Source organism: Ambystoma mexicanum, chromosome 4q (assembly GCF_040938575.1).
Source record: "Ambystoma mexicanum isolate Mex_15411 chromosome 4q, UKY_AmexF1_1, whole genome shotgun sequence".
Lineage (NCBI taxonomy): Eukaryota > Metazoa > Chordata > Amphibia > Caudata > Ambystomatidae > Ambystoma > Ambystoma mexicanum.
In genome coordinates this window covers 512,434,740-512,456,271 of record NC_090928.1, presented here as the reverse complement: position 1 = coordinate 512,456,271, position 21,532 = coordinate 512,434,740, and the positions used below count along the sequence as shown (strand labels likewise).

Below are 21,532 nucleotides of genomic sequence, written 5' to 3'. Positions count from 1 at the left end.
TTACTGTTTAGGAAAACTTCAGAAGACGAAACAAGGAGAAGCGAAAAAGGATGAAGGTAGCGTTTGTTTTTAGAATGAGTTAACTGTATATTCAGGCTGTTGTAATCTATTCATACTGTCCACCTGCTGCTCTTTAAATTTGTAGCGTTTTCCAGAGTTCAGTGAGAATTTAAGCCACCTTTCAGTCTGCACTTATATACAGCACAAATATGTCAACCAACAGTTCTAATGCAAGCACTCTTGCGTTCTTCGTGAGTCCCCCCCACCACCCCCTTACACATTAAGCCTGAAAACTCACTTTGACATTGGGAAAGCTTGGTGTACTTAAGAACTTCTGAATGTGTGCTTGCCTTTTTGTAACTGTTGGGTAAGATTTTCATAGCCATGATAAATCTTACTGACCCGTGTCAACCCCACACTTTTTACTTTACTGGTGGATTATTTTTCCTTCAGTGAGTGGGAACCTTTTTCTACACTCGCAGAATCTTTTACTCTATAGTATCTTTTTTTTTTTTTAGACCCTCCATAGTCTCCAATTTTATCCTCTGACCTTTGGCACATTCTGCCTATTGTTGCTGAGTTGCCTATGGGGTTTCCATTAACTTTCTCTGGCTAACCTTGTGAGAACTAAAGTTCCCCAGGGTAGACAGGCTCTTTGGATTTACATCTTATTAGGTGAAACCAGAACTCACCCCATAGCCACTCTGTGTAGGGGTGGAGGAGGAGGAGGAGGAGGAGGAGGAGGAGGGGGGGGGGGGGGTTGGAGATGGATACTGGGTATCCCTTTTCTCATTCTAAATTGTTACAAGGACTAACTTGGCTTTAATGGCTGGTGGCAGTAAACCATGGCCTGTGTCGTCTTTTTTTGCCATTTTAGTGTTCGTTGTCCTTTCTTACTTCTCCCTGACTTCCAGGGTGGGGAAATCCTTTGTTTTACCTTGATCTTCAGTGGGAATCTTATGGATACTCTTACGTCGTGGCCCCTTTCCTCCATACTGCATGGGCATCCCTCGCAAGGGACAGATGGAACCTTTTTCAACAGAAAAAACCTTTCCCCAGAGGTGCGCAGGAGTGCAGCCCTGGGAGCATGCACGTCCCTGACTCCGCCGCACCTCTGTCCCATTTTCTGCGTCCACTGGAATGGCCAGAATTACCCAGCGCTCCTGGATTTGGCTTTGGCCATGTAATTCTACGTGCAGGTACTTTATCTTGTTTTTTTTTCATTTAGGTACTCTGTCCTCAGGTGTCATGCTCCTCCCCGGCGCATGTTGACTTCTACAGGATTTAGCAGGTGTCCATCCTGCGACTGGCTCTTCCCGACTAAAGACCCTCCACACCCTCTGCCTACGGTGCCTTGGCCCCGACCACGGCTAACAGTCTTGTGCAACACACTTTCCTCAAGGTCTTTGAAGAACAGACTGGCCAGGTGGAGGGAGCTCTTCCTCAGATCACCCCCAGAGGACCTTAAGGACTTTGTCTATCATCGATCCAAGCCCATGGTAGGGCTGCTCTTGTCCAGTGCACCCCCCAAGGGAGATGCCTTCCCAAGGACTCGCCCGCACTGGACTGACCAGGTTCTCGTACCAGGAGTACCGAGGCTGTATCGGCTACTGGCTGAGAGGCCTGCAGATCCTCCCAGTGAGGGTGCTGATGGACCGAAGGTCCTTTTCACCCGAGGGGCTATGCCCCAGTACCAGCATCATGTCCGAGGGGGCGCCTGTACGCAGGTCTACCGGCAGATCCACCAAGGGCATAACTCCTATCAGGCCTGAGGAACGGGGTAAGCCCTATGATCCACACTAGACCCGAACGGGGCGGTGCCCAGTGAGCTGAGCAACACTACACAGGCACATGGAAGGCGGCTCGACAAGATGGCCGCCGCGCCAGAAAATCCAGACCTCTGCCTGACGCCCCTCCAGGGAAGGCAGGCAGAGGACCATGTGTCTAGGTGGGGACTGGCGTCAACCAGGTATGTAGCCTACAGCTGATCCATCCTTCACGCAATGCAGGTTCCTGCTGCATCCATATGGGCATGGCATGCAACGGCTCCAGAAGCCACACTCACTACCCTGTCAATGCCTACCACCAATCCAGCCTGTGAGGACTGGTTCTTTGAAAAGTTCCTCAGCTCAAATCTTCAGATTGTGATCATCCTCGGATGCCATCGGGACTTGCTTCCTCAGATTGTCCCTCCTGCCCCTCTGGTCGCTGTTCAGCCTCAGCAGCCTGTTGGCCCACCAGCCGATTGCACAGGCGGTTCCGCACCAACCTCCAGCTCCGGTCCCCATACTGGATCCCCTGGCTCCTAGCACTCCCCACTCCGGTGCTAGACCTTCTGGATCCGCAGGTGGACACAAATGAGGACCCGACACGCCGTCAGCCAAGGCCTTCCACGAATGACTGCCATGGCTGGCAGAGTTACTTGTGCCTTCCTCAGCCAGAGGTCGAGCAACTAGCAGAGGGGGGGGGGGGGGAGGGTCCTCGTGCTACGTCCCGTTGCCAGAAATGAGATCCCAATGCAGAAGGACATGGTTGCCTTGGCCAAGAAGGGTTGGCTCAAGCCCCACTCAGCCCAGTCGGTGAATAAATGCCTGGAGTGAAGTACAGGCAGATGGAGGGGATACACTCTTGCTATCGGCCCATCCTCCGCCACACTCCTCGCTGATGGCTGCAACATCACTTTACGCCAAGCCTGTTGTCCTCAGCCGCCTCCTCTGCGGCGCTGCTAGGCGAGGAGATTATCTTGGAGGCGTACTGGAAGAAGCTGTATTCCAATGCGTCCTTGCACCTGCATCAAGCCAACGCGGATGCCATGCTGGCAGCCATTACCCAGAGGCTCTGGTGGCAAATTGCAGATTTCCTCCCAGAGCTTCAGGCGCAGAGCCAATCGTGATTAAAGGCTGGATTGGCAGAGGCCAAGATCGTGGCGCAGGACATGTAGTCCACCATGGCCCAAAATTGACACCTCTGGCCATTGTGAAAACAAGGAAATAATGAGGCAGGGTAACCAAAAAGGAAACGGACCAAACACAGGTTACAAAGGAACATACAAAGTACTTTATTTTATACTGAATCCAGTTACAAAAGAACAGAACAAAATTCAGATAGCTATCGACCCTCAGTACAACACAGCGAACTCCGGCGTGGTTCGGTGTGCTCAGTGAGTGCAAATATTCATTGAAACAGTCAGGCTTTTAAACATTTCTCCAGCCTGTTGTCCAGCTTTTCTTCAGGTTAACCATTCCATAAATAAGTTACTGCTCTAGGGTCCCTTGCCAGGTCAAATCTAGTTCATCTTAGGTTTATACATTAACAAGAAGAAATGGTAATAATGTATGCTCTAGGCCTAACATTACAATGCAGGACTTAATTTATACAATATAGTTAAGCAGGTGTTCTCATTCAATTATAGATCAATTTCGGTGATGCAGGTAATCCATTACACACAGGTCAGCAGAAGGACAAGGTCTCAGCTCATGACCCTAACAAGTGGCCAGCAGGCAAGTTATACATTAGCTGTACAGAGGTCATGACAATCGAGTTCTGTTCTGAATAACATAGGCCACCATTTCAGCTCACATGGTGACTTTATAGAGCAAGAAAACCTAAAATGGCGGCTTGACCCAAAATGGCCGTTTACATAGATTTTAAGGTCAGGACCTTGCAATGCGAGTTTATTCGCATGTAGTTTATAAGCAGCTTGTTAGCAGCTTGGTGTAGGCCAATATACATATATTCATAGCAATAGGAGGCACGATATAATTTCTAGTTTGACACCATGCCATCTGTATTGCCAGAGACATGAGGAGAATGGCCTGGCTCTGTGCTATGAAATTCAACCCAGATGTCTAGGAATGCATACTGGCACTTCCTTTCGAAGGGGGTGACCTCTTCCACTCCACAACAGACAAGGAGCAGGATAAAAAGAAACTGCTCTCAAATGGCGAAGTCTTATCCATTCTTACAAAGACCATGCCCAAACCGTACACCCAGTCGCAGCAACGCTCTGAGAAGGGGCGTACATAGAGGTTTCCGCGTCTTTCAAGAGCAGAGGTCCAGGCAGCCTCACTGTTCGCCGTCACAGCATCAGTGCAAACAAAAGGGGTCAGTGGAGCGTCTGGGCTTTTTTCAGTCGCCCTCCCCTAAAGCCCCCCCCCCCCCAGCAGCCTTCGAGGGAAAGCAGGCATGACCAGCTCCTCCGAGGTCCCTGTGTCTCCAGTCGGGGGGGCAGGGGGGGGTAAACTTGCTCTCATGCACATATTTGGTGCCAGAATTTCGCGGACCCCTGGATCCTCTGTAGTCTCCATGGGTACCGCTGCCCTATCTCCGCCTTTCTTCCCTTCCACAGGTTGGGACCGCAACTCTTTTGTCGGGGATCCGGTCGCTCGTCGAGAGCCAGGCAGTGAAGGAAGTCCCAGCCTCCCAGCGAGGCTTGGGCTTTTACTCCAGGATTTTCACCATTCGGAAAAAGAACCGGACGGGCCTGAGTTGTGCTGGACCTTTCCACCCTCAACCGCTTTACCCCTGCAAAAATTCAAGATGGTTATGCCAGCTTTTATAGCTGAGACATTTGACAGGGGAGACTGGATGTGCTCCCTGGATATGAATGACGCGTACCTACACGTCCCGATTTGGCAGCACCATCGTTCTTTCCTATGGTTCAGGATCATGGGCTCCCATTTTCAATAAAAGGTCCATCCTTTTGGCCTCCACTCGGCCCCAGGGCCTTTACCAGGCTCATGAATGCAGTGGCAGCCCTCAGAGCACATGGCCTCCACATCTACCCATACCTCCACGACTGGCTCGTCGGGTCAAAATCTCGAAGCAGTTCTCCACTCTTTCCGGGCCATTATGAACACACTGCATGATCTGGGCTCAAGTCACAGCTGCAGCCTACGCAGACATTCTTGGGCCTCATCTGGGACACATGCTCCAAGAAAGTATTTCCATCGGAGGACAAAATCTCGGCCATTATGAGGGCCACCGCTCACTTCCTCAGCATAGAAGTGACACCTGCATGGTGGTACCAACATCTACTGGGTCTTCTGGCAGCGGTCTTATTGGCTGTTCCGCACACAAGACTTAGGATGAGGAGGATTCAGCTGCACTTGCGGCCTCCTGGAACCACGAGCGGAGCTCTCAATCCAAGATCAATGTTCCTCCATCTCTCCAACTGGACCTGGTGGTCCAGAGACTGCAACCTGTGAATGGGCAAGCTATTCCGGCTGCCTTCTCTGCAGACCACCATCGCCACGGGTTCCTCGCTCCAGGGCTGGGGAGCCACCCTGGACGATCTCTCTGTCCACAGCACCTGGACCCGACAGGAGAAGGAATACTGGATCAATTGGCTAGAGCTGAACACCATCTGGCTGGTGCTCCGGGCATTCCTACCACTTCTCAGGGGCAAGGTTGTGCTCAACAAGACGGACAACTGGACCAGCATGTACTACGTCAACAAGCAGGGAGGCATCAGATTCCCCTCTGTGCAGACGGAGTCGGCATGTGGGAGTGGGCCCTGGAAAACTAAATTTACTCACGGCAGTCCACCTCCCGGGGGAATCCAACCTAAAAGTGGACAGGCTCAGCAGGCTGATAGTGGACAATTACGAGTGGCAGCTAAAAGACCTTGTTTTTCAGATTTTCAACAGGTGGAGTCCCGCTCAGGTGGATCTCTTTGCCACCTCGCACAACAAGAAGTGCCCCAGTTTGCATCATGACAAGGTCAGGGCCCCGGCTCTCTGGGCGACGCATTTCACCTCCAGTGGACTGGTATGAAATCCTACACCCTTCGGCCAACTACCCTGATTCACAGGGTAATTTGCTAAATCAAGGAGTTTCGCCAACTCCTAATCATTCTAATAGCTCCATGATGGCTGGCCAGGCCATGGTTTTTGGAGCTGCTCAGTCTCTTGGAAGTGCCCCCGATTCACCTCCCGACAGGCCCAGCACACCTGCTGGCTCAGCAGCGGGGGGGGGGAAGCAGAATCATACACCCTCACAGGCCAATCTGCAGATCATGCAGGGCGCCAGGAGCAAAGCAAATGGACCAGATTCTGCCACTGGGCAGACTCCAAGGGAATCGACCCCTTGGTGTGCACCTTGGACGACATGCTCTCCGTTTCAGCGCACCTCGCTCATTCAGGCATGCAGGTGGACACCTGCCACACATACCTTGCAGCCATTGGGGCTTACAGGTCAAACATCTGACGGGACTCTCAAGGCTCTACACACCTGTCAAGACACTGCACCCGGTGTGGGACCTTAACATAGTCTTGTGCACCCTGGCGCACAAACCGTTTGAGCCAATGGCATCTGTGGACATCAGGCTGGTTACCATCAAGACGGCCTTACCTCGACTCAGTCGGTGAAATCCAAGTGCTGGTCACCTGAGCCATATGCCACCTTTCACAAGGACAACGTAGTCCTGCGGACACACCCGGCTTTTCTGCCCAAGGTTTTTCTGCTTTCCACTTGATCAAGGAAATAGTCCTTCCTATGTTTCCCCCGATTCCCAAGGACGAAGCAGAGTGTTGCACTGCCTTTATGTTGGGGTGCCCTGAAATTCTACTTGGACAGGACCAAGGGCTTCGGCAAATCGGACACCCATTTGTCACTTTCGGGGGCTCAAGACCAGGCTATCGGGGCTCTAAGGCTTCCATATACCGCTGGATGGTCTCCGCCATCAAAGAAGCGTACTCCTGGCTAACATGCATGCCCACAGTCGGGGCCAAGGCAACAGCCATCGCATTCCAGCACCATGTCCCTTGGCAAGTCATAAACCGGACGGCTTCTTGGGCCTCTCCCTCGGCTTTCTGCAAGCATTACTGTTTGGATGCTGGCTCTAGATCGATGCAGCTTTCGGGCAGGCATTCTCAGGAGCCTATTTGCTTAAGGAGGGTCTCTGCTCCACCCTGGGGCTGCAATCATTTGTAATCGCACATACAGTATGGAGGGATGGGATGTAAGAGTAATAAGTTACTCGCTGTAGTGACTAATGTACTTGGTCCATAGTCCCCTTTCCTCCATATGTCCCACCAACCTCCCCCTAATAATATTGGTGTAATTGGGCGATGTTAAATCTAGTGGCAATGTGGACTGAGGTGTGGCGCCGAGGGCAGTCAGGGCAGCGCATGCTCCCTGGGCTGCACCCCGCGTGTGCCTCTAAATTTAAAAGGAAGGTTTTTTCTGGTGAAAGGTTGTCTCCCGTCCCTTGGAAGGGACGCCCACACAGTATGGAGGAAAGGGGACTATGGATTAAGAGTGTTAGTCGCTACGGTGTAATTTATAACTTCCCATTTGCAGCCTAGCTGTTGCTCACACAGCAGGGTGACTGGCCGGCTGGCTGTCCCTGGAAGACAGTCACCTTTGGTTGCATTTCTGTAACCAAGGAGACTACTTCCTGGGCACCTCCCTTTCTTCCTGCCCTGCCAGACAGACTGGAGCCAGAGGCAGGCTTCACCAGTGAATCCCACCAAAGACAAAACTAAAAAAGGGGCCAAACTGCACAGAGTAAATCTCAAAAAAGAACTTTCCAACAAGAAATGGCGAAAAAGGAAGACTGGGGCCATTTTGACAAAATGGGCACCCATGGGTGCTATACTACAGCTGCAAACGAAGCCTGTGGTAAAAACACCAAATCGTTGGACAAAGTAAACCACTGCCACCAGCTATTGTAGAAAGGGTAACATAAAAATGTTACACAAGATGTTCGACAAAGGGGATACTAAGTAACCCCTCCAGCACCCTATTGTAAGATGGTGTGCTGGGTCTATAAAGAGGAAAATGTAAGTAAAGTCAATTTCACTTTGCTTTCGAAATAGTAGTTATCCAAGAATCTTAGCAGAAATCCAAAGTATTTCTCCGACACTGCACTGTGGGTCACAATGTAAAAAGATGCCTATGGAGTTTGTCAGACTCCAAAACAAAGTGGTGGAATCAAATAAAACTGCATGAGTGGTGGAAAAAGGTCTCACTCAGGATAGAAAAGTCCTTCAGTGCAGCAAAAGAGCTGTGGGTTTCTAAGGTAAAAGGGAAATCAACACATTTCTGAGAATTCTCCCTAACAGCAACGTGTTCCTCACGGCTGGATGCTGTTCTGTGTATTTTGCGCCTTTTTAAGGAGCACAGAAGACCTAATTCTCGTCGTTACAAAGGTCCAGCACTCTGTTGGTACTTTTCAGACTCAATTTGTCTCTGATCCACTATGATGCCCATGAAGTTTTAGCGATATTCGGAAGACTGTGCACTGCAAAATGGTTCGAGGTCCCAGGCTATTGGGGTATTGGGTTATTGCAGCCCTGCAAGGTCGCAGCAAAGCGTGGGATGGCTCAAAATGCAGGTCTTGAGTGTAGTGAGTGTCACCAGGCTCTGGGTCAGGGTTGTGTTCGGAGTCCCCAGGTCGCTTGGAAGGAAGGGCTACAGCAGGCTCTCTGGAAATAGTTTCAGCCGCTTTTCCTTAATCATCTTATGTTTCATTTCCAGTGATCGACTTGACTTCAGCTTACAGGTTCGCAGCAACTACAGCACAACGTCTGCATTCTCTCCCTGCATTTTACAAGGGGTGGGCTGATTGGCCAATCAGGCCAGCCAGCGCCCACTGGGATTTGTCCCAATTCAGGCAAGTAGGAAGACCTAGCGCTGTGGAGTTTTGGACTCCATCACTTCCTTCAGACTGGAACCTGAACGAGGAGTCCATTGGACTCCTGCTGAAGATGCAAATCACACAAAGGAATTTCCTGCCCTGGATGTCAGGGGAAGGAACAATTAAGGACAAACTAAAGGTGAAAAAAAGATTGGCAATTTTGGTAAAAAGAGCACCCTTTACTGCAGCTGTGAACACAGCCTGCGGCAAGGTGCACCGAATTAATACAAGGTATCGCTGCCACCATCCATTGAAGGTAAGCTTGCCCCTGTAACAGAATTGTTAGCTTTAGTGTAAAAGGGGATACATTGCATCTCCCCAGCACTCCACATAAGGTGGGGTGTGCTGGTTTCACCAAATAAAATGTAAAAGGGATCCAAAGATCCATTAAACTCTTTGGCTGACCTTGAGAACTACAGTTCCCAAGAGTAGAAAGAGGAGCCCCTAGGGCAACCCAATAGGCACTGATTGGCAATTAGTTGTTAGAGGATAACTTTTAAAAAGACACTATGGAGAGTCAAAACATGACACCCATAAAGAGTAAAAGATTCTGTGAGTGGAAAATGGTTCCCAATCAGAGGTATTAAGGAAGGATATGATTATTTATATAGCACCTGTGTTTCAAAGCGCTTCAAGGCAAGGGAGGGAACAAGGGAAAATACAATTACATTCTTAAAGGCCATGAACAGGAAGGATGTGAAATTAACTATCGTACTCGGTCTGATGACATTTCAGAATGTGCAAGGAAGCGAGGGCTGGGAGTGGGCAGAAAATATCCCACTAGTAAAGCAAAAAAAGTTCTGGGGTTGACCCGTGTTAGTTTCTATGAACATCTTACTTAACAGGGGTCTCTAAGGTTGAATGGGATTGGAACAAAAATAAGATTCTCCTGAACAGGGATCTGTAGAATATGGAGGAAAAGTTGTTTGAATACAACTTTTCTATTACCCGAATGGCTACGAATAAGGTACATTTGGCATACAAATATGGATCCCTAGTACGCAAATGGAGTGTTTGAAAAAACACTGCACTTCTAAGCTATATTGGCTAATGTTGGAGAGAATTCAGAAATGTGCCAGTTCCCTTCTACCTTAGAGACCCCCAGCTCTTTTGCTGTACTTTAGGACTTTATTATCTCGTAATTTTAATGCGTTTTATTCTGTTTCTTTTGACTTTGGATTCCGACAAACTCCATAGGCATCTTCTTTGCATTGTCACACTGCACCTTCAGTGCAGTGGCACAGGGAAGTTTTAGATTTCCCAAAGGTTTTAAATGCCCTCTTTCTAGACCCAGCACACACTATTTTACAATAGGGTGCTGGAGGGGTTACTGATTATCCCCTTTGTCTAATTTCTCATGTAACCTTTTTATTTTGGCCTTTCTACAATTAATGGCTGGTGGCAGAGGCTTCATTTTTACTACCAGTGTGTGTTTTACTGTGGCCTGTTTGCAGTCACGATAAGGCACCCATGGGTACCCATTTCGTCAAAATGGCCCCAGTCATCTTTTTTCGCCATTTCTTGTCGCAAAGGTCCTTGATTTACTCAGGACCTTTGCTCCCTTTCTTGGTTTTGTCTTTGGTGGGCTTCACGAGTGAAACACGCCTCTGGCTGCAGTATGGCTGGCAGGGGCAGGAAGTGAGGGAGGTACCCGAAACTCCCTTTGCTTAATCCCCTTAGTTACAGGAATGCACCCAAAGGTGATTGGCCAGCTGGTGCGATTGACAGCTAGGCTGGAATGAATGGGAGAAACCTGCATAAAAGGCAAGGCATTTTGGCTTGGGAGGCAGTCAACCACTGGATGAAGGAATCCGAATAAGATCTTTAAGAGGATGCATGCTGCAATTCCTGGACAGTTGGTTTTCCTGTTGAAGCCCTGCTGCTGTGCTGAAGCTCTGAATTCGCCTCCACTAGAGAAGCCCTGCAAGGACGACTTCTCCCTTTGAGTTGGTGGGACCAAATGGCTCCAAAGTAAGCCCGTCTGGACATCCTCTCGGAGCTGGCTATAGTTCGGCTGCTGCTGGTACAGAATTGCCAGGGAGGGTAACACCAGATTGTGTGCGTTGCTATGAAGTCGGACCTGAGCGCCATGAAGATCCTTAGGACTTCCCTGAAGCAGGACTGACCAAGCCTGAGCACTAGAGTGCTGGACCCCAGATGCGAGGAAAGTCCAGAGTGGTATCCGAGAACCGCGGTGTTGACATTTGCTGTTACACACGAGGAGCTAAAACACAGAAGGACCACTGAATTGAAGTTTGCCCATTGCTGCTGCTTACCTTCCCATTGCAGAGCAGGAGTCCCCAGTCGTCCCTCTCGTCCCCACGACTGAGGCTCAGGAACAGGATCTGCAGAGCTGTACAGGAACAGAAGCCAGCGGGAACCATGTCTTCTAACCAGAGGCACCGAAGTTGAAGAACTTGCCTTTTGTAGAGTAGCCTCGCTTGCTTTCAGTTGAGACCTGTCTTGGTTACCTTGCAGAGTTGCTATGGCTCTGCCCACTCACAAGCCTCCCAGCTTGTGGTCCTTCAAGTGTTCTATTTTCTACCACATTTCTAAAAATATTGCAAGACCTTTTACCTACCTGCAAAGATCTTCAGCTCCCCTTGACATTGTGCAATTAACATTGGCTGGCTGTCCTGGCTCCCTGAGACTTCTTCCCTTTGACTGTCTGCTTTACCTTTTTCTCGGGAAAGGGTTGAACTTATTACTGGAACGTTTTTAAAAGTACTCAACCTTTGTTTTATTCCTCATTCTATTTTTACACCAAACTCAGTATTGCTCTAAATGTACCAGTGATCAATCTTGGCTATAAGTCACCTGAGGATGTAGGAAGTCTGTGCCATTCCCCAATGGGCATCTAATTTAGAGAAACTAAGTGTTTTGAAGTGTATTGTAAGTGTTACATATTGCTCCCTTTTTGAAGAAGGCTTATACAACTGACTGTGAAATATATCATTGTTTTATCAAGAAACCTTGAGTGGAAGTGTTTATTTGAATAACTGAATCTGTCACAACATTACTGCTCACATTGACCGCTCTTGAGAGGAGCCTGGCCGCTCAGCCACACTAACAACCTTTGTAGTTCAGACTTGTACCAAAGGTTGGGTCCCTGTTGCCAGGCGGTGTAAAGGTTACTGTAGTGCTCCCAAAGTGTACTGCATACAATCTTGCTTTACAGCTAACAAGAAACTGTGCTAAATGGTTGCAGTGGCAAGGGACTTATTCTGAACTCCCTCTTGCCACGAATAAAATCTCCTAGAAAGTAGAGGAACCAAAATGTTCACAGATCCCCCTAAATTGAAGCCACCCCAAAAAAATGAAATTATGAAAAGTTCTTCGAAAAAGCATGTGCATAGTAGTTCACTGGAAAACTGTAAAGCTGTTCACTGCCACAACCTGTACAGTGCACATCAGAGAAGTAACATGTTAAGATGTAAAGAAAATGGGTTGGTCCCTGTAACAGTCCATGGAAGGAGACTTAAATGGGAAGGATATAGCAGAAACTTCATCTGCACTGGCATTCAGAGTGATTGACTCATGGCCCAAACAGCGAGTTGAGCAGGCCACAGCCTATAAAGAATGCTCACCCAAACCTCCACAATTACAAGTCGTATGGTGGGGATTACACTCAAATCCATGTTTGGGAAGTTGCAAGATGTGTAAGTTCACCAAGTGTTACATTTTCTGTGCCGATATATGCTTGCTCCTGGATGCCTGGTGCTATTCTTTTAGATTAACCAGATGAGTATGATAAGCATGGGATGTGAGCATATGAAAAATGTTGCCTTTATTACAATTTGAGGTGATTTTTCTTTTTTTAATCCTCCATAGTTTTCGCAATGTTTATGACTTTTTCTTGAAACATTGGTTGGGTGTTTTATAATTCCCCTCTGTATGAGGAGATATGTGCTAGAGTGCTGACCTAAATCACAGAAAAGTTATACTTATTGGAAATTCTAGATTCTATGGTGCAGCTTTTTAGATGCAGCATCTTTGCTTGCTGGAGGATTGCATGGCCTTTAACACAGTTGACCTAGCTATAGGCCAAGAGTACCTGTATCGCCGTTTGGGTAATTGAGAATGTTTGCTATTGCTTAAACCTACCATACTGGACATGCTTCAACAAACCTGGTCATTCCAGAGCAGAACCTATTCTATGTTAATGCATGCACAAATCTGTCTGAACTAAAATGTAAGAATAATCCACATTCTCATCCATCACATTTGTATGTTGGAACACTAACATTACGAATAACTTTTCGGGGGGATTGGGTCCTCCGACGTATTTCATATCTACGACAGTAATCACCGCAGCTGTGTTGCGGTGATTACTGTCGTAGATATGGAATACGTCGTCGCACCATCCCATCGAAAGAACGTTACCAGGTAAGAGTAACTTTCTTTTACCCTATAAAATATAACCTAAAACAATTGGACACATTTACCACTTTGATATAAATGTTAGTTGATGTTTCTGGAACGGTTTGCAAGTGTTTAGCCTATTCTTGGAGATTTGTGCACAAATTATCATTTGGACAGACTAGTGCAATGCATAATTTGTTAAATGAATTGCTGGTGTTCCATGACTAACAGTTTTTTTACATTTTGTAGAGAGACCAACCTTCTTTCATGCCATCGGGACAGTTTGCTCCTCAGGCGTTGGGCATGAGAAATCATTCTGGACATCAGGCAATCAATAATCCAAGACAGGCAGCCTTTCAAATGAGAATGCAGAACACGGTTAGTTTTTTGGGTGGGGTGGATGGCTTTGAAGCATGGTGAGTGGATCAGGGTGAGGGTGGATGTGAGGGACTCCATTTCTTGAATCGATGTTGCTCAATTTCAAAACTTCTTTAGATAATTTAATGTGATTGTGTTTAAATTGTCTTAAGGGAACATCAGCAAAGGCTTCTAGCCTACTTTAAAGAGATTAATGATGAGTTGGGGTGGGGGGGATTTCATTTGCTTTTTAACTTATGCCAAAGCATTGGTGGCCTGAGATGTTTTTGGGGAGAGGAATGGCTCTTGGGCATGCATGTAAATGCCTGGTGGCATGCACACTTGGTCTTGTGCCACTTGCATATACTATACCACGCTGGTTGTTGGCTAAGATTTGGTGAAGTCCAGCTGGTGTGGGACTTCACAAGCCTTCAGACCCAACTCTTAATATAGGCATGTAATGCACACATTGGTAGAGTGGTTGATCACCCAGGCTGTTTGGTAGAGAGGAATTGGCTCATTTCTGATAATTCTCCCTTAGACCCCCAGCACCTTTGCTGGATTTTGAGGACTTTAGTTTTTTAACTGGAGCGAGAGACCCTTTTTCCCCACTCATGTAGGTTTGGTATGAATTGTGCACCTTCTTTTGGTTGTGGAGTCGAGGCATCTTTTATGTTGTACCACACAGCCCCTTCAGTGGCACAGGGTAGGTAGTCTTTTGGATTTCCCAAAGGTTTACATTCCTTCTCTTGGATAAACTGAATTGCACATGTATTGTTTGCATAATTGAAACAGCCTATTGCCATGTACTGTACACAGAACTATCTTATTGCTACATTCTTGGTGCATAATTTGAAATGGCATATTGCAGCACGTTACATTGCCCCCCCAGCTAGCCTTCATTAGATCAGCCTAACTACATAATCTGAACCAGTAGTGCCCTATGTACCTGTGCTAACCTACTATATTTGCACAGCCCACCTACCTCCCAAGTGCTAGTCTTCTAGCCTCATATCATGGCCTCACTCAGTGACACTATGGCCACCATTCTCACTCTTTTCCACAACCTATTACCCTCCAACCTCCCACCCAAGACATGGGTCTAGTTCCTCTCACTACACCCACAGGAGCCTCACCCAACCACAACCATTTGTCACCAGCAGAATGGATCTCCAAATGTGCCACTCCACCCACGCCCCTTATCCCTTACCCTTTGCATTTGAGAAATGCAAGATTAGGCCTTCTCTCCAACACGCCCAACATCACCGTTCTCAATATTGCATGCCCCTTACACTTAACAAATGCCAGACTAAGTTCTCGCACCAGCCTTAAACATATCCCTTTGAGAACCCCCACCATTCACTTGGGGACATCAAATCGCCACCCACCACCTCTCCAGCATCCCAAACTGACAAGATCAACAACCACAGCATGTCCACGACTTGCGAGCTCCCACCTACTGTTTTAGCAGCCACCACCACTATCGAAGGCGCTCATCAACACACGATCATTAGTAGCTCACTCTTGATATTGCAGATGTGATTACTACCAACAACTTGGACTTCCTTGCAGTAACAGGAACCTGGTTACACCCCGCTGCCAGACCATCACTTAACAGCCATCCCAGAGAACTACACGATCATCCTAGCTGACACAACCTCTGGGATAGGGGGTGGGGTAGCTGTCATAGCAAAATCCAACTTTGACATTAAAGAAGTCGATATAGACCTATCATCCGCTGAACTCCTATCCTTCAAATTTTTACTATCTCACTCCTGCACTATACTTTTTCACCTCGTATACAGACCCCCAGGTGCAATAGCCTCTTTCGAGGAGAACATCTCCCACCTACTAACCTCAATACAAAACCAGGCACCCAAATCGCCCTAATGGGTGAATTTGGCCTTCAGGACCCCAATGATGCAAATGCATCCTTGATTGGTCTTACACAACGCATCAACATACACATGCCAAAGGTAGAACATTGGACTGGCTTGCTGATGTCAACTGAGACATCTCACTGACGGCCGTCACACCTTGCGCCTGGTCAGACCACCACCACCTCATCACCTTTACTATACCTAAAGCGCCACAAAAAAGTATACCTGCCACTGGTGCAGCACAAACCCTAGCAAGGAACCAACATGACATTACCATTGAGAATCTTAGACCGTTACTAGATCCTATCGCCACTGCCAATCATAGTATCAACTCAAACCCTACTTGCCTAGTTGAATTGTACAGTGACACTCTCAGCGCTGGACCGACTAGCACCACTCATTGAGCCAGACCAAACCAATTACCCATGTGAACAAATGGTTCTCCGCAGAATTAAAAGCCCTTCGCAACCTCAAAAGAAATGCTGAAACTAGTTGGAGAAAAGCCCCCTCTATCTCCACTAAAGAGATTCTCTGAGGCAGCAACTGCCTACAAAGCTGCTATCACTAACGCCAAAAAATCTTTAATACAGGAATCCACAATGCTAAGTTATTCTCTATCCTCGGAGCTGGAATCACCTGTGCCACTCTTCTCAAAAAATGTAACCTAGACCCTTATACCCCAACTAACTATAGGTCCATCACAACTGTACCCTTCTAAAAATACTAGACAGAGTGGCATTCCTCCAAATACGACATTTGGAAAACCACCTTCTTGGTCTGCGACAATCTGGCTGTAGACCCAGGCATGGGACTGAAACGGCCCTCCTGGACCTAAAAAATCCAAATGGACAAAGCCAAAGACGAGGGCAACCTGGCCATCTTGATCTTGTTGGATTTGTCCGCAGCCTTCGATCTAGTCGACCACCAAAATCTCACCAAACGCCCCTCTTCGGCTACTGCGTTCTCCCAGAATGCCACCAATTGGATTCGGTCCTTACTATTGGACAGAACAACCAGGATCTTTGCTCCATCAGGTGGTGCCAGAGCGGACCCTGTCCCTATCCAATGTGGAGTCCCCCAAGGATCTTGTATCTCACCTACGCTTTACAATGTCTTCACTAAGCGCTCCTCTTTGACCGTCTTGATGATCTGGGTGTTACATATACTAACTATGCTGACGACACACAGGTCCTCATTGCCCTCATGGGGAGCTATGAGGAAGATGTTGCAAAGCTAAATGAGATCTACCTTGACATCAATGCATGGATGGCCACCCACAGCCTCTGCTTGAACGACAAGACGGAACTGCTAATCGTCGGATCCCATGCCCGCCTCAAACTTGACTCTAGATACCAATCCTTTACCATCGATGGCAACATCATAAAAGTGTCAAAAGAAGTCAAAACACTTGGTGTTTGACTCACCTTCACTCAAAAAACAAATCAACGCCACTATCTCATCCACATCCTACATTAGCAAACGTATTGCCTGTAAACCTTTTTTATCCACCAAAAGCTGCCTCACACAGGCCAGGGCTCTCATATTGTCCAAACTGTACTACTGCAGCACTCTTCCCCGACTCTACCAACCACAACCTGAACAGATTAGATACTCCAAAATAAAGCCTTTAGATGTGCACTCAATCGCCCCCACAAGGCCCACATCTCGACATTCAGAAAGGAGTCTCACTAGCTTCCCATCCTTGAGAGAATTAAACTTCGAGCACTTGTCGTCACTCACAAATACCTGACAGTCCCACGCTACCTTTCAGACAAATTCACCAGACAACCAGATCCCGTACTTAAACCAACCCAACATACCAAAGTTCAATCTGAAAACAGCAGGTGGAGCAAGTTTCCCTGTATTTGCTGGGAAGCGCTTCCCAGGACAATTGGAGCAGACACCTCATTGTGGTCATTCAGAGTTAAGGTGAAGGAACTGATCACCTCTCACCAATAGACTGGTTACAGGAATGCACCCAAAGGTGATTGGCTGGCTGTTTGACTGGCATCTAGGCTGGAATTAAAGGGATAAACCTGCATAAAAGGCTAGGCTTTTTGGCTTGGAAGGCAGAGGCGACCACTGGACGAAGGAATACGTCTGCTGCAACTCCTGGACTGTTGGGTTGCACTGTGAAGCCATGCTGCTGTGCTGTAGCTCCGAATTCATCTTGACTAGTGGAGCCCTGCAAGGACGAATTCTCTCCTTGAGTTGGTGGGACCAATCAACTCCAAAGTAAGCCCGTCTGGACAGCCTCTCGAAGCCGGATGAATTGCCACTGCAGTTTCCACTGGAACCGAAGAGCGAGGGGACAGGACACCAGATGGTGGGTTTTGCGTTTAAGTTGGCCAAGAGCTCCAGGAAGATCCTCTGGACTCCCAGGAAGCAGGACTGAATGAGCCTAAGCCACCTCAAGAGTGCTGGACCCCAGTTGCAAGGAATGATCTTAGCCAGAGTCTGCAGTGGTGCCATTTGCTGCGATGGCAGGAGCTGAAACCGTGAAGAGCCACTGAATAGAAGTTGGTCCTTTTCTGTCGCCGATCGTCCCGTTGCAGTGTAGGAGTCCTCGGACGTCCTCCCTCTTGTCCCCATGACTGAGGCCCAGGAACAGGATCTGCAGAGTTGCACAGGAACAGAAGCCAGCTGGAACAGTTTCTTTTAACCAAAGGTACTGTACAGTCTAAGAACTTGGCTTTTGTTGTGTAACCTCACTTGTTCTCAGTGGAGACTTGTCTTGGTTGCTTCTGTAGAGTTGCCAACAGCTTCTTTACCTCCTGCCTAATCAGCTTGTGGCTATACTTTGATTGTTTCTTTTCTACAAAGACTTCTAAAACATTGTGCAAGACTTTTAGCTACCTGCCAGAATTGCTTCAGCTCACCTAGACTTTTGTCCAATTGACTTTGACCTGGCTCCCTGAATAACTTCTTCCCTCTGTCTTTTGCCTTCCTTCCAGGAAGGGGTTAACTTACTTGCATTGGGGCTTACCAAAAGTACTTTGCTTCTGAATACCTGATCTCTGGTTTTATTCTAATCTTTATCTTTGAAAGTATTTCCCTTAATACAACAGTGATATATTAATGTCCCGTGTCCTAGCTATTTAAGTCACATGAGGGTGTAGGAAGTGTATGTGCCATCCCAAATGGGTATTTGCTGAATTAGAGAAGTGTATTTGTGTTAGGATTATATTGCCCCTTCTGAGGGCTTACTCAAACTGACTGAAATAAATTGTTTAATCAAACCTTGTTGGAGTATATTTTATTACCTGTCACTGAATCTGTGTAACTCCCCTACTGCTCACATTGACCCCTCTTGAGATCTACCAACCTGAATAGTACAGGCTTGTACCAAAGGTTGGGTTCCTATTGTCAGGAGGTCAAGGTTGTTGTAGTGCACCCAAAGGGTATTGCATACCTCTCGGCTAATGCATGCTTATCTTAGGAGGGATGATGTGAGCTGTCGGAGCACAATGAAATCAGTAAACGCTTATGCATGGATCTATTTCTGATGCTTGTATCTGCTTAGATTCACATGCTATGCATAGGCCAACATCCAGTGGATGCTGCCGAGTATTCGTTTTCAAAACTGAGGCACAACCGTGGTGGTTCACGTGTTTAACTCACTCATTGGGTTTTTCCGCCATCAGTCTGTTGCATATTGCAGAGTTCTTTCTAGCCATTGCCTTTGCTTAGATAAATAAAACCTAGTAAATCCTTTGTGCTTTGTTAGCCGTTCTTCGGCGACGACATCGAGGACAAACTACCATCGTAGATGCTTACAACTCTCAACCTTTCGTATGGCCTCGAAAGGCTTTGACTGGTCTCGGCACTCGCTGAGTTTTCTGGGGAGCTGGCCAGACCCCCCCCCCTTACATCAGCGGACAGTTAAAACTAGACTCCTTAGTGGTAACTTCTAGAAAGAGCAGCAACACATCTGGCCCCTCCTGATAAGGAGAGTGTAAAGATGTACACTTCTGGAAGCAAGGTAGCCTCTTCTAGCTTACCAGGCTAGAATCACTACCACCATATTGGATTTACAACTGTCGCAAGTAGTATGAGATGGCCGAGCAAATGACTTGAGTCCCAGAGCCCCTGAAAACAGTTGTCACTCCATTGCAGAGGGTAAACAAATGGCAAAATGCATCCTCTAGAATAACTTGGATGCAGCAGACCATGCAGGAAGAATAATGGTAGAGGGCATGTTGATTAAACTCCATGTGGTTTCTCCAGTCTGGCTTCCAGTTTGAGACTGTCTACCCTCCTTAATATGCCCATAGAACCCAACATGTTTGCCAAGGCGATGGAAGATGGTCAAAGATGGCGAAAGAAACCCACTGTACAGTCAATATCGCAACTCCCCAATAAACCCTCCAGACAAAGAGGGGCTACAATTTCTCCGTTGTAGAGGCCAAAACTGAACGTGCATCAGGTTACAACCAGGGTCAAAGCTCATCCCTGGGTTAATCACAGGGACGGTCCTCGCAACAAGTGTTTCAGGGAGGCTGTTGAGCAAGAATTGATGTAGTAACCCTGGGGGAGACTACACAACCGTTGTCCTCTTAGTATTTGGTATCCCACCTATTGGTATAGGCCTGTACTAGACAAGTTGATAGTGTGACTGTGCAGCCAGACTTATCTCAAGAGGGTAAATGTGAGCTGTAGAGTTGTAGCAATGAAATCTACCAATCTACGTATCCGAAATAACACTTTTTAATATTTAATGGTCAGTTTTAAATGAGCATTCTTTAAAAAGGGCAATGTGCAACAATAAAAATACTTCAAAATACTTTCTCAGAATCGACGCAAAGCAAGCAGATGCTCTTGCAGATGCTTCATACACACTTCCTACACCCTTGGGTGACTTCATTAACTAGGACAGTAATGGCATTTATATATCACTTGTATACTTTGTGAATTCAGGGGTTGGTAGAAAGGTTAATGGAAGGAAAAGGGTAAAACAGGTCCTCAAAGCATGTGAGCACTTTAAATCTTCCAATGAAGTCTAAATGAAAACCTTTCCCAGCAAATATCAGTTAAAACCAATGCATCACCTATGAGGTACAGTAAGAATCAGTCAAATGGAATAGTCAGAACAATACCTTTGGTAAGCAGAGGGTCGTCTGGCTTCCGCGATGCAGATCCTGTGTTCCTGGGCCTCAGTCGTGGGGACAAGAGGTAGGATGTCTGGACACTTGTGGCAGAAGTTCGATGGTCGGCGGTAGCTACAGGCTCTTTTCGAATCAGCGGCACTTCAGTTTCAGCGCTTGGTAAATACCACTGTGGATCTTGGACACTGGTTGGGCTTTCTCCGCTACCGGAGTCCTCCACTCTGGTGAGGTGACCAGAGCTTTGGTCGTCCTGCTTCTGGAGGGTCTTGGGGAGACTCGTGGAGCGACTCCTGGAGCTTTTGGCTGGCTTGCAGACATTGCACTCACTATGGCTTTCTCTACCCCTGGCACTCGGTTCTTGCAGCAGCAAAGTAGTACAGCCAGTTGGGGGAGGTCTTCCAGCAAAGTTCTTTTCTTGGTTAGATGGTCCCACTAATCCAAGGGAAGAAGTTGTTCTGCCCGCAGCTTCTCTTGTCGATCAGAAAAAGCTTTAGCACAGCAGCATGGCTTCACCGGGCAGTTCACGGTCCATGAGGATGCAGCAAGCTTTCTTCAGTCTTTGTGTTGTCCTTCCCAGTGGTTGACTGTCTTCAATCCAAGGAGCCTCTGCTTTTAAGCATGTTTCTCATTCAAATACAGCCTAGCAGTCACTCGCACATCACGGTGGCTGTCCTGCAAGGACGGCCAGCCAGCCAAATCGGACTGGGTACATTCCGTTTACCATGGAGACAAAGGACAGGAGATTTGGGCACCTCCCTCACCTCCTGCCCTTCCAAACACACTGGAGCCAGAGGCGGGTGTCCGTACTGAAGCGCATCAAAGGCACAACTAACAAAGGGCTCAAACCTGGTTTGGCGCATAGAGTAAAACCCAAGAGACTGCGCAATCAAGAAATGGTGAAATAAGATATTTTGATATGCTATACTGCAGCTGAGGATTCAGCCTGCGGTAGAAAAGCACAATGGTAGGAAAATGAAACCGCTGCCACCAGCCATTTAAAGTAGTGAGGATAACCTAATTGGGAAAAGGGGCTTGTAAGTAACCCCCAGCACTCCACATAAGATGGAACCTACAAAGAAAATTTAAGTAAAGTCCATTTCACTTTACTATTCTTGAACTGTAGTTAATCCAAGATGAGGTATTTAAACCTCATGAAAAATCTAAATGACTTCTGACACTGCACTGGA

The 21,532-nt window shown here is 47.4% G+C and overlaps 1 protein-coding gene across 1 annotated transcript in view; it reads left to right on the top strand.

The window, feature by feature from the left end:
* The window catches only part of XRN2 (5'-3' exoribonuclease 2), a 376,513-nt gene that overhangs the window by 140,622 nt on the left and 214,359 nt on the right, over nucleotides 1-21,532 (top strand). The window contains exons 14-15 of the mRNA XM_069608066.1: nucleotides 12-56; nucleotides 13,253-13,381. Coding sequence (XP_069464167.1) covers nucleotides 12-56; nucleotides 13,253-13,381 — 174 coding nt within the window. The remainder of the gene's footprint in view (nucleotides 1-11; nucleotides 57-13,252; nucleotides 13,382-21,532) is intronic.